At 37.7% G+C, this 13,995-nt stretch overlaps 1 protein-coding gene across 2 annotated transcripts in view; it reads right to left on the bottom strand.

The window, feature by feature from the left end:
- Positions 1 to 994: 994 nt before the first annotated feature.
- Positions 995 to 13,995, bottom strand: part of FAT4 (FAT atypical cadherin 4) — a gene marked incomplete at its 5' end in the record, with an annotated part of 171,708 nt that continues 158,707 nt past the window's right edge. For both annotated transcript variants that reach the window (XM_082653602.1, XM_082653601.1), the window contains 4 exons: positions 995 to 4,015; positions 6,615 to 6,876; positions 10,896 to 11,113; positions 12,786 to 12,910. In XM_082653602.1, coding sequence (XP_082509728.1) covers positions 2,151 to 4,015; positions 6,615 to 6,876; positions 10,896 to 11,113; positions 12,786 to 12,910 — 2,470 coding nt within the window. In that variant the 3' untranslated portion in view covers positions 995 to 2,150. The remainder of the gene's footprint in view (positions 4,016 to 6,614; positions 6,877 to 10,895; positions 11,114 to 12,785; positions 12,911 to 13,995) is intronic.

Genomic DNA, 13,995 nt, shown 5'->3' with positions numbered 1-13,995 from the left:
CAAAAAAACCCCCCAAATTAGATTAGCATCTTACACTCAGTCCCTAAATTGTGTTATATGAATACTATAATTTAGATTATACCCACATTTTATTTTCTATCAATAATTCTGGCACAGATCTCAATCTGTTGTTATTAATTTAAAATATTTTATTTACTAAAAGCTTTTTCATATGTTATGTACTGAGAACTTTTACATACGGTTAAAATCTCTATTCATTATGGGGCAACCAGTGGTAGAGGATAATATTCTCAGCAAATATTAGGTGTGGGGCAGGTATTTAATTACAAAAAGTGCTGAGGTTGTGACATAATTTGCAGAAGTCCTGTTATTTCAGATATAACTATTTATTCACCACTGGATTTCTTCCGGGCTAGTCTCTTCTCCTGGATTGTTTCACTCTTGGGTGACTACGCGAAAACAGGGGTTTGTCTTGGCTAAGATAGTACGTAAAATTTGTTTAGAATTTATGCAGCAGAGCGATCAATAAATTAAACACAGGTATGCGTTACAGAGCTTTCACTGTCATTCTTCCTACCCACGACTGGATTTAGAAAAGTTGGGGCTGCATCCTTGGAGAAAATGAGACCCAGACATTTTCCCATAATTAGCTTTAATTCATTGCTACTCCTATTATTATAAGCCTGGTCCAAAGCTGGCCTTTAGTGAACATATCTAGGGGGAACTTCCAAGCATTTTTTGCCAGAATGCTTAAACCAGGCTCATAACAAAGTTAGTCTCCTAAGGTCCAACCTAGTCTAGACTCATTATGCTCTAGGGAAGTCCAAGAACTCTGACAGGTAGGAATGCACTAACGCGACCTTAAAATATCTGTTCTGGCAATTATCCATACTCATGTTTTTTTAAAGAAAATGATGTTGCCCATTTATCATTCAACTTGTCATACCCTATTGACAAGTAAAGACTTTTCTCAATTGGGCATGGAAAGAGTATGGGAAAAAGGAAAAATTAATAGTACACTATGAATGCAAAGTATTTTAAATAAATATTTTAATTCTATCGTTGGCATTTAAAAGTAGAAAGCATACAGTATGTTACAAATATCAAACTGTGAAAAATATGAACGTTACATAAGTAACAAATGTAAAAAAGGTATTTTCTTACCTTCCCTGAAAGTAAGAAAACCATTCAGCATAGGAAAATATCAGTATCAAAAACACAGCTTCGGTGTAAAAAAAAGTTTTTACACAGTATTAAAAAAAGGGTCTACAAAATGACAGAAAGTAAGAAGTGTTGAAATTTGACTTTATATAAATTATAAAAACTGGGTACTTGGGGTAAATGTTAAATGGCTGAAAACTAAGTCCAATCATAGGCTTTGTTTAGGTTGATTCTTTAAAATTTTAAAAGCATAGAACATTTTTCAATAAATAACTTTTAAAAGTGTCTCTGAGACGTGTTGTTAGGACATCTTTCCACAGCAGGAGAGCGGCAGAGTTCTGGGGACAACATTTTGTTCCAAGTGGAAGCCTGATGAAAGTCAGAAGACCAAAATTGTTTACAAAAAAGATTCGGAATTTTTAGCAAAACTTTGTAAGAAAGTTCTAAAGTGCTGAACAAAATGACTTAATTTTAGTACCCACTGTCATGACAAACATATTCAAATATTCAGACATTTCTGAGCAACATCGAATACGGAATCCATAATTCTGAAAAGTGTTAATACTTAGTCGTTCATTCAAGGATAGGAGGGCTCTTTCTACACTTTACAAAGATGGGTTAAACCTCAAGGATCTTGCAATGCAAAACATGACAATAATAATACAATGGAAACAATACACATACCCCACCGTAAAAGCACAAGTTCATTTCGGCAATGGCAACGGTATTAATTTTAAAAGTCACAAATCAAACATTGGTAAATAAGAAAAACCTTTCCAAACGCTGCATGCCACATGACTAGTTACAAAATACAATGCATGCAGGAAAAGAAATTCAACCAAACATATTTAAATTAAAGAGTTGTTCTGAGTCTGTTTCAGCAGCATTGTGGTTATTATTTTTAAGTTTTCCTCTAACACCAGTTCATACTGGCCTGTTTTGCAAATGTGACCCACCCTATTCGGCAACCTTACAATGGTCTGAGTGTTTCTTGTTTTTTATATTTTTATAACGCCAGCACACAAAGGTCACACATACTGTTCCGCTTCCCCATCTTTGGGGGCTGGTTTAGTGGTCCCACCTTTGCCTTCTTCGTTTGCTGCTGCTTTTTCTGGGAGAGATGCCAAATCTTTAAACACATCTACATAATGGCCAAAGCCAGGGCCCCAGTTCAAAAGGTTGTCCCAGTTGAAATTCCCTGCTTGCTGCCCAAGCTTCAAGGGCAGTGTGTTGTCAGCAACCCCAGGCGCTGCTGCCTGTGTGCCCACAGGTCCCCCCTCAGCCCTGCGGCCGTGGTATCTTCTAGGCTTCAGTCTGGCTCCATAATTATCTTCATCATCTGCATCAGATTCATTGACTTGAGATAATTTGGGCATCCTGGAAGTATATACCATTGGTTTTTCCCTGTCATATTCCATTTCTGAGCAAGTGAAAGACTCATGAGAGTCACTATCAGAGGAAGATTCTGGAGCCGGAATGCCATCCGCTGGGTTCCTCGTTCTGGACAGTGGCCTTCTGCAGTCCTCTTCTGAAGAAGACCTCCCGTGATCTGCACTGCAGATACTTGGGTTTCTAGGGCGAGGGGTGTTTAGCCTCTCCACCTCCTCAATGGAGAGTCCTACTGGTGGAGAAGATTCCAGAGGAATCTGCCCAATTGGCTGCTTCAGGCGACTCCCCGGTCTAGAACCATGAGAGGCCATGGCCTGAGGACTCTTGCTTCTCCTTCCCAGCCTCGCGGCGTAGTTGAAGATGCCGGGTTGGCACACATCGCCGTGCATTTCCAAAGTATTTCCATCCCTTATCGGAAGATGCAATTCCCTGGCCGGGCTGTTCCTGTAGAAAGTGGAGGACTTGGAGAAAGGAGCTGGGCTGTGTCGAGACAGAGGGTTGGGAGTTGGGCAAGCCGAGTGGCTCAGGGAGCTGGATCTTAAACCTTGACTGTAGGAAGGCTGGTAAGTCAAGCTGCTAGCTCCTAAGGGCATGGGGGACTGCCTGGCGAAGCCTAGCGGACTGTGCCGCTGGATGGAGAATTTCGGGGTGTGGCTGCGGAACTGCTTGTAGTGTTGGATGATGTCTGCGTCTGAAGGGGCGATGCTGCTGGCGTTGTCGATGTCGTAATGCTCTATCTCTTGCTCCGGTGAAGCCAAAGGGGCACTGGGGATGGTTTCTGAGTTGTGGGGAAGATCGGTCTCATCGTAGATGAGGTAGGGGTTCTCCCTTTCAATGATATCAGGCTTCGGGTTCCCTTCGGGCTGTTTCCTCACGGTCATGTCCTCCCCGTAGGGGGGGATGTTGTCTGGATCATCAAAAGCAACGTTCTCACTTCCCTTTTTCTTCTTCTCCTTCGGTTTCTTCTCCTCTTTGGGATTTTTGGCCTTCTTCCCCCGGCACTGGTTACACAGAATCAGGCTCAGGACCAGGAGGGCCAGGACGGTGGCACAGCTGCCCACGATGGCAGGCACGGCCCACAGGGGCAGGGAGATCTCCTCGGGGCCCTGACTCACAACACAGACGTGCCCTCCAGGACTTCCAGCCTTGCACACCCTCCCCGGAGGACAGAAGACACCAAGACAGGCCACCACCGTCTCACAGGTCCTGCCTGTGTGTGACTCCGGGCAGCTACAGGTGAAGCCGGAGTGCAGGCCTGGCTCACAGCTGCCCCCGTTCTGGCACGGGTGGGAGGCGCAGTCCCCAGGGGGGACGCACTTGTACGCATGCCACTGATTGATGCACAGCAGATCTCCCCAGCAGGGGTTACTGGCACAAATGTTTGGGCCACGACAGCCCATCTTCACTGAGGGATCCGTCTTCGAAATGGAGGCCAAGCTGTGCTTCCCGCTGAAAGGAAGACTTTCTCCGCCGTACAGCACAGAAGCGATGCAGCCATCAAACCCTGCCGGGGCAAGAAGGAGCAGTAAGGCGTTTTAGGGAAAACCAAAGGCCTAACAGGCTGCACAGATCTGCCGAAGAGAAGCTTCACAATCACATCACGAGAGTTTAGACACCACAGTCCCAGCGCCATCACCCCGTCCGAAGGCAATAAATCCGTGCATATTACAACAGAAGTTAGCAAGATGAGTAAGATTTCCATAACAGAACGTGGAGCAGATTGCTGGCATCCTGCTCTTTCTGAACATTCATGAAGGGCGCTAACAGGCTGCGTCTTCGTTTTATCCCTCCTTTAATTATCTGTTGGTTTTATTTTTAGAGTCTATGTACCAAGAATTACATACATAAAAATAAATTTTATTTTAAAACTACTTAAAAAGAACCAAAATAGGCCAATAGCTTCAAGCATTAGATCTTGCACTCTCAGTGGAGGTGATACTGCTCCCAAGGGGGGAGTTGAACATAGCTTCTTAAGGAGTAAAAGAAAAATCTTAGCTATTACCATGACTTGTGGGCCTCCAAAGGGCAGATATAGAGTATACTTGTGGCAGGGACATGGGGGGCGGAGATGTGGATAAATCAGGAGGTTGGGATTAACATATAAACACTACTATGCGTAAAATAGATAACCAACAAGGACCTACTGTATAGCACAGGGACTCAATATTTTGTAATAACCTATAAGGGAAAAGAATCTGTATGTGCATATCTGTGTGTATATGTGTATATATATATATACACATATATATATATAACTGAATCACTTTGCTGTATACCTGAAACTAATAGAACATTGTAAGTTAATTACACTTCAATAAAAAAATGGAGTATACTCATTCAATTAACATTTTATGCGGTAGTGATGGCAGGGGTTGGAAAAGAAGATCTAACACAGTTCCTTAGAGGGAGATGATTTTTAAAAAAGTTGAGAAAGACTTTGTTACACTAATATTTGTGTGCTAATATTGCTAATGCTCCAGTCACAAAGCCCAAGAATATATCTTGACACTAACAAAAGGGCATAATTTACATTGGCTTATTTTCTTACAACATCCAAATGAATTAGCATCCGTATTCTAAAACAAGCTAAATACATATGAACTAATTATTACCTAGGCTTTAACTTTTATGCTTTGACTCCTTTGCTCTGCAATACATTTTTAAATTTTCCTCTTTGGTGCATCATTCCACCCTAGTGTCATTTCCATTCCTGATACACTCTTTTTCCATGAGTTCCTGGGACATCTGCTTTTGTTCCTCCTCTCCTGGTTTTCTTTTTATGGCTTAGTCCCCTTTCTGTCTCATTCTCCTCTAGACAGCCATTGGCTCTTAGAATTACTCAAGGTAAGGCCCTGGGCTTTGTTTTTACTCTACACCCTCGTATTTCCTTATCATATCCATGCCCAGTACTTCAGTTACCTGCTCGACACTCATAACTCCTAAATAAGTATTTCCAACTGGTCTACTCCTGATTTCTAACCCATCTACCCAAAGGTCTTTCTCAAAGGTGCTCCAAACTCAGAAAGCTCCAAACAAAATCTTGATGTTCCCCATAGATATATATATATATATATTTTTTTTTTTTTGGCACCCTTCTGCAGTTTCCTCTCTTAGTGGCACTACCCATTAGTTGGAATGTCAGAAACCTTCCTGAATTTTACCAAAAGCATCAACACTTTGGCTCATTTTCATTCCTAAAATATTCTTCCTTATCCACTACTTTTAAACTCCTGTGCCACCAAACCAGTCCAAGCTCACACAATACCTTGCGTAGATCACTGCAATATCTTCCCAGCTAATTTATGCAAGTCCCCTCTTGTCCTTCTCCAATGTATTTTCCATGGTGTAGCCGGAAAAATCTTTAATGTCACTGTATATCTGATTTTGATACTTCTGTGATTAATTTTTCAGTAACTTCCCATTGTTCCAAGAATGAGATAAAAATTGCCACATAGTCTAGTAGAACTTTCATTCTCCAACTTCATCTTTCATCTGTGACATCAGTCCCCAATATTCTGGGTTCTGTGATCCTGACTTAATCTGCTTCTTTCCCTTTAGTTCCCATCAATATAAATTAACTTTCATACTTTCCCATCCTCATCTTCATAGTTCAGATTTAAGTACAAATGCCAATTTCCAGAGAAGTTTCCCCTCCTCCACGTTTTTGGCAACCTCTTAGAATTCTATATTCTTCCTCACATCATTTATCGTAGGTTAAAATAATATAGTTACGTGTGTAACGATTTGATTGATGTTTGTCTTCCTTACAGGACCATGTATTCTGTGAAAAGAGTCCACCATTGTAGTTCATGCCAAGTACCTACAGGGCTGTATGTTGTGTGAATGAACAAACGGATGAGTAAATGAATGAACGTATAAATAAATATTTGGTACACAAAGAAAGGATCAAAACACCCTGGGCTGAGTTATGAACTTGGTAGAAAATGCCTAAAGAAAGTGATGACCAATAATTTATTACCAACTTTCTAAAGGTAGTTATGATAGTCTTAGAATATTCATAATGGACATTAACAGATATCCAACTACTTTTAGAGGAACAATTTTACCTTTCTTTTGTGCCTCTACTCAACACAAGCATTTACCTGTTTGAGTGTCTCGATGAGCTTGATTGGGAGGAATTCCTCCAAGAGATATAGTGAGCACATCGAGGCCACCAAAATCCTGAGTAGGGTGAATGATATCTCTGTTATAAATTCTGTCGATGGACAATACTGTGGCTGTTCCATTTTTTCCAATTAGAAAAGTATGCCAGTGGCCGTCAGCAACGTAGACTTCAGGAATATTTCTCTCCACTTTCCCAGCAATTCCTGCATCTGACGTAAAATGTACTTTGCCATTCTTAATCTGTAAAATATATTAAAAGTAGTGTACAATTAAACTATGGTATGCTTGAATAAAAATAAAAGTGTTGTGAAACCTTAAAACATTGATCAGTTTAAAGCAGAGAGAACAGTTGAGGAGTCTGGTTGTGTTAGAGTATGCCTTTACAATTGTAGTTAACATATACCTTCACATATAATAGGTTCAGCAGTTTTCAAGATATTCTTATATTTATAACTAATTTTTCCAGATGTATAGATTTATTTTCCAGAACGCAACTGAGATAAATAATAGGGTGAATACTAATTTTAAAATAGGTAAATCACACCTTTTAATGAGTACTTATATTAAAATGGCAACTGCAAGTTTAAAAAAATTGTTTCGTAAATGGCCCATAGCTATCAAAAAATTTTAAAACTATATCCAAAATGAGAAATCAATGATTAACTATAAATGAAGCATAGTTGGAAAAGTGAAGACATGAAGAAATTGTTTTACCTGTCATCTACTACACACTGGAATTTTATCTTAAAAAATCATGCTTATTATTTATTAAGATGACCACTATGATGAATAAAGGGAGAGATCTTAATAATGAGGCATCTGGACAAGTCTTTATTTTGGCTGTCTTTTAAAATTTATCTAAGGGATATTTGGTTTCTTTTACTTCGCCCAGTAGAACATTGGGTAACAGGATGCTCTTACTCCAGTTTCCAGCTCCCAAGTTTCCAGTTTTCTAAGTAGACACTTAGAAAATGAAATAATTTATAAGGCAGGATGAAAAGAGCATAATCCCATCACTACTGCCAGACAGAGCCAGTGCCTCGGCCGGGGGATAAAGTGGCACTGCGTATCAAATGACGGGAATGAAAGGATGGATCCGTTTGTCACTCAGATCAAATGCTTTTTCTACATGCAACAAACACATCTGGTAGAATTAAAAATGAGTTCATTTTTACTTTATGGAAAATATGCCTAACACATTTACATAAGTTATTCATAATGTAATATTTTATTAAAGCAGTTTCTCCAGATAGTAATATATTCCAGTACTGAACCCAGGGGAAAAAAAAAAAGAAAACTGTGGTTAAATGACAATAACATTTCATCGAATGGGCAATGTCTCATGAAACAGACAGTGAAAACAGCAACTCCTCTTTGGTTATAGGCAGAGTCCTTTTTGGAAAGAAGCCTTGAGAAGAGCCTTCCGCAAGCTCTGTGTTTCTCTCCTAATTGATCACACCATGTCATCCTTTCGTTCGACCAATTTCTGATGACAGGGTCCTTGGAACATGCCATGGAGTAGGATGAATAAGAATATATGTTTCCATTACAACATTCTTCATGTTCTCCTTCTCCCCAATAATACTCTACCTAACTCTTCTACCCACCCTAACTTTTGAAACGTCATGCTCATTTTTTGCTTGGTTTTATTTATTCATAGATTGATTTGCTCACTTATTTATTTTTGACTCTGTAGAGCTCGGAATCATCCTAACCCTGTACATCATACCTGGCCTCACTTCAAAAGAAAAACAAACAAACAATACACCAAAAACCAGAATTGATTTGGAGTAGAAACAAAGCCCATCATCTGGCATTATTACATTTCCAAATATGGAGATACCCAATGTGCCGTGAAAGAAGAGAGATTTGTGAAACAATTTAAATACAGTTCAAAAGTCGTTATACATAAGAATGCTTTTCTTTTGTTTTCCCCTCTGAAATTTTCTCTCCTTAGTTTCTTTTTTTATCTGAATTAAAAAAAAAAGAAATAAATAAAAGAAGGGGAAAAAAGAGAGAGAGAGAGAAAAAGCAACTGTCAGAAACTGAGCCAAAAGAAAGACAGAGGAAAACCAGGGGCCTTGGTCACTGATAAGCCAACTGATAAGTAACAGTCCATTCTAACTTGCTTCCTCGCCTGGATAAGCAGATCGGATTCCTGTCATCCAAGTAACTTGCTTACTTAAAAAAGTCACTCTCTTCCTGTCTGTTCAGTTCTTCTTAATCACTGTTTCTTTTTAATCTATTTACTCCACCTGCCAAAGCCCTGAATCTCTGAAAAACCGCCTTTCAAAATTTTCATACAAAAGAAATGTGCATTTTGGTCTGCATTAGTCATTATTGTTACTCATTTTCCCTTCAGGGAAAAAAGAAATCTCTTTCTAAGTGCTTGCTACCAATGCAACGAAACCTGGAGAAGCTGCATGCTGCTGTCCTGTTGGAAATGCAAGATTTTATGGTGACAAAAACGGATGTCGACGTTCAGCTTCTTCCTTGAGGAAGAAAAATATTCTGTCTCCAATTTCTTCAAGCACATTGTTTTTGTATCTCTTGGCTTAAAGAGATAGCATACAGAAATATTTCATATGTCATTTAAATGGCACGAGGACTTGGAAGCAGCCTAACAGATAACGCACAGACTCAATGTCAAAGCCTCTCAATGAATATAAAAAAGGTTTCTGGTAGAATATGGTGGTCTACTTCTTTCCTTACTTTCTTTACTTCCAATACACTTTTCAATGAAAACCATAAACACCGAATAATAACGTTATACAGTGACTTAGGTGTTTCGTTTTGCAGCAGTTACTCTATTAATTCTGGATCTGGGCTCTTTGTTTCAACAACGGAGGTAAAATTATAACCTGAAGATATTCTTCAACTGTATTAGGGCAGCGTTTCTCAAGCTCAGCACTGACATTTCAGACTGGATGGTTCTTTCTTGTGGGGTGTTGTGGTGAGCACTGAGGGGTGTTTAGCAGCATATTTGACTTCTACCCACTAGATGTTGGCAGCAGTACCCTCCTCACTCCCAACAACCAAGACAATAAAAATGTTCCCAGGCTTTGCCAAATATCCCCTGTGGAGGGGTGGTGAAGTCACCCCCAGCTGAGAATGGCTGGACTAGGGGGATTATGAGAATTTTAAAAAGATTGTTTTTTATACTATTTAAAGCTATGTACAGGCCACATAACAACCGAGTTGGCTAGGACAGAGAGAAATTTTGAGAAAAAATAAGCTGAAGTTTAAAGGTGCATGTCTGTTTTCATTTTTAGCATTTTATGTGAATTAAACCTAGTAATTTTCTATGCATATTGCTCTTTTCTTTATGAACTAAGCTTTCAGTAATTTTCAAAATATTGAGTTAAAAGTGAAAATAATTCAGGAAATCTGGATTTGCTTTCTTAAGAATGAACTAAAATTCATAGAAAAATTACCAGCAGATTTATAATAGACTGAATGATATTAATAAAAAAGCAGTTGATATAACTAAACTAAAAAAAATGATGGTCTGAAAGATGAAGTCTTATTTGTGGGAAGGAAAGCAGAATAATCATTTTAGAAATTAAGAAAGCTAAGAGCTGACAGGAAATGCATATGTAATGAAATGATTCACTAGTTTAGCATCTCATTTATAGCTGAGGAAAAAAATGTGTAAAAGCCTAATGATAAATCAATCATGAAATATAATGTTTCAGAAATATTTATTTATAAATTATTTGGAGGAGTTAACTGAAATTTTACTTACCATAAATTCCAAAGGTATTTAATTTCACAGGATTTACCTGAATAGTGAATTGAATATACGTTCCAGAATAAAGCCAGAAAATTTCAAAAATTTTTTATTCTAATCATTCCAATTAATATATACATAACAATGTTTGGAATAATTCTTGGAAAAACATAATTTTCCATTTCAAAGACATACTATCTTTTTGTTTCACTTTGTTTAAAAGTAGGGTAAAAACAATATAAATTTTTATCTGGCAAAATAGATTGCAACAAATTCTTTCTTTGCTGGCCTACACAGCAGTGCTCTCTACTCTAAACAAAAGTGTTTAGAAACCAAACCATTCAGTTCTTTGTTACTCTGGCCAATGCCTGAGGAATAGTTAAGATAGATGATATTGGAATAGTGCCCAGCCTCAGTCGGAACTCTAATGGGTTGTGAAGAAAAGGATAGAAATTATGGGAGAAGTGATTTAAACCATGACACAGCAGGCGGTCTAATCAAATGAAGTCACCATTAGCTTTTATCTTACCTTCACAGTAGTGTAATTGCTGCTTTCTTGGATATGGATTAAAATGCCATTCTCGCTTCTTGTCCTGAATTTTACTTCCAGACTGTTCACACCAAAAGGTTCCAACATGGCACCTCGGATGCTCTGTCTCAACAAATACTCCCGCTTCTCATTCTGACTCATGTGGTAGTCCAAGCGCCCTTTGCCTTCTAATGATAAGGCCGTGTCAGGAGTAATAGCTGAAAGCCAATGAATAAAGGGAAACATGAATGCATCCAATAGGCATTTCTTAAAGAGTTTCTTTGGTGACAAAAATATTATAAAAAAAGAACAATGAAAATATTAAGTTTTTGGAATTAGTGTCCCTTAATCCTCCTCTGAAAAAATAATTCCCACTTGTGAATTATTGTGTAAGTTGATTTCAAATGCTTAAATCCATTTCAGAACCATGAAATATAAAACATTTTATGATAATTATTCATTTGGAAAATATTCATTAAAATATTTGATACATGCTACATACATTATGAATACCTCGAGAGATAGCCACATGTTAAAAATATACAGTTGAAGAATTTGATTATAAGTTTCACTGTGTTTCTAAAATTAATAAATCCATATATGTTTTCACAGTTATAATGATTTGTAATCTTTAAAGCCTCTAACATGGAAAATTTGAACAAAGAATTGTACAAACATTCACATTTGTAAGTAACTTTATTAGTAGCAATAATCACATCGAATTTAATTTGTCATCATGTATAAACATCATATGTAATTATAATTTTTCATAATCTGATAAAATGTTCACACTTCTGAAGTATAAAAGTGTGTTATAGCTAATAGAGCTAAAGAAAGGACATAAAGAAAATGAGCTCAAAAGGGCTTCAGCAATGAATGGTACATTTTAAGAAGGTAAACTTTGTAGTATGTGAATTATATCTCAACTAAAAAGAAAAAACTGCAGGCATTGCTCAAGTGAGTGACATTTTATTTTCCAAATATAGTTGGGTTCCTACCTACTAAATACTCATTACTTCAAAAAATATCATGTGACAATGTACTTTCCCCATGTTTTGATTTTATCCTAAATAAACACAATTATACTCTGCTACTAAGATTTTTTCGATTGTAGTATATACGTAATTTAATCATAAATTTCTATTCATTCTCATATTATAATAGAATCAAATGACTACTTAAAAAGTGATCAGATAAGTGCAATGATTTAAGCAGTAACCACTTATCTGAAAATAAAGCAATTTTTATAAAAGAGACTCCATTAGGGTTAGTTAGTGGGATACACAACTTGAAATTAGAGAATGCCATGTTCTAATGATGGCTTGAACATCATTAATGTCTTAATAAAATTACGCTTTAGAAACAAATACTTAATAAAAGAATTTAAAAAGTAATATTCGAAGCCAATTCCAATAATTGCAATTTAAAATTTAAGTATCACCTTGAACTATAACAGATTTTATTGCCATTGCATGTTTTGAACTCAGTGTTTAGTGATTTAGTATTATACTTTTCAACCAAATACAACATATTCACCAGAGAAATATCCCCTAAGTGCAGATAATATTAAGCCAAAGCCTGAATATAGCCCCTGGCTTTGTAAATTGTCTAGCATTCCTATAGGTAAAACAAAAATAACTAAGTGATATATTTATAAAATGGAAATGAAGGACATATTTAGTAAATAATTCTAAAAGGATTTCACTCTTTCTCAGGTTAAAACATGAATTAAAAAATGTCACTGTGTTTTACCAATTATATCCCATTTAATATTTTCAATATTTAGAATCAAAACATAATTCTTTTACTTCAATTACATATTTGGGTGCATATATTTATACTTTTAATAGTTATTATAATTTCTGGTGGAAGATGAAACAGCTTGCATACATTTTTCACAATATTTCCCAGTCAGTCCTTCTCTGCAATGACACTGCTGCCACGACCAGTAATCCGTACACGTGCCACCATGTTGGCAGGGACTGTGAGTACAAGCACCTTCTAGTCTAGGGCATCTAAAATAAACAGAATAAAGACGCATAAAGCACAAAATCAGGTGGGAGGAAATTTGTTAAAATTAGATATAAACTTTTATTAACCTGCTTAGTTTTCATGAACTCATATCTTTGAAACTCAGGTTACAACTATATTTGGAGCATCTAATCTAACAAGGTGTCCTGTAACACATGCCCTGTCTCATTCATAATGGAGAAGATTAAACAAAATAACAACTTACACAATAAAGAAAAGAGGTGATCATTCCTTTTTTTAATTAATTCTTAATTGAGCAAAGCCTCTCGGTCAAATAAACACTTTGGTTCACGTGCTCTCGGGGCCACATTTTTATCTAAATACCCATCTCCTCCATCAGACAACTCACGCACCTAATGTTTATTGAATGGCTACTACCTGCCAAGCACGGTTCTATGCATGGAGATAAAGTGATGAAAAAAATCCATGTGTTCATGGAATATTTCTTTTTCCTTGTGGGGGACACAGACAAAAAACAAAAAAATATATAATTGTGTAGTATGTTAGAAAGAAGGAAGTTTTATGGGAAAATTAAGGCAGAGAAAGGGGATTGGGAGTTTTGAGGGGATTGCTGGATCTCTAGGTTAGGGAGTGAAGGAAGGATCTGTTTTCATAAAGTCCTAAACAAAGGGAGAGAGAGAAAAGTATATCTGATAGAAGATCATTCCAGGGAGAGGAAAGAGTCGAGTGAGGAGGTCCTGAAGTGAAAGTGTCCTTTGCATGTTTGAGGAACATCAAGTGGCCAATATCGTCAGAACAACGTGAACAAGAAGAGCAGGTAGATAATGGTAAGGAAGTCAAGGGTATGGAAAGAGCTATCTCAAAAATGGCTGGGACTTGGGCTTTCCTGGTGGCACAGTGGTTAAGAACCTGCCTGCCAATGCAGGGGACATGGGTTCGAGCTCTGGTCCGGGAAGATCCCACATGCCGCAGAGCAACTAAGCCCATGCACCACAACTACTGAGCCTGTGCTCTAGAGCCCACAAGCCACAACTACTGAGTCCACGTGCCACAACTACTGAAGCCCACGTGCCTAGAGCCCAAGCTCCACAACAAAAGAAGCCACCAC

Source organism: Grampus griseus, assembly GCF_964374135.1.
Source record: "Grampus griseus genome assembly, chromosome: 4".
NCBI lineage: Eukaryota > Metazoa > Chordata > Mammalia > Artiodactyla > Delphinidae > Grampus > Grampus griseus.
The sequence above is the reverse complement of the archived record's forward strand: the minus strand, read 5'-3'. Positions and strand labels throughout refer to the sequence as shown.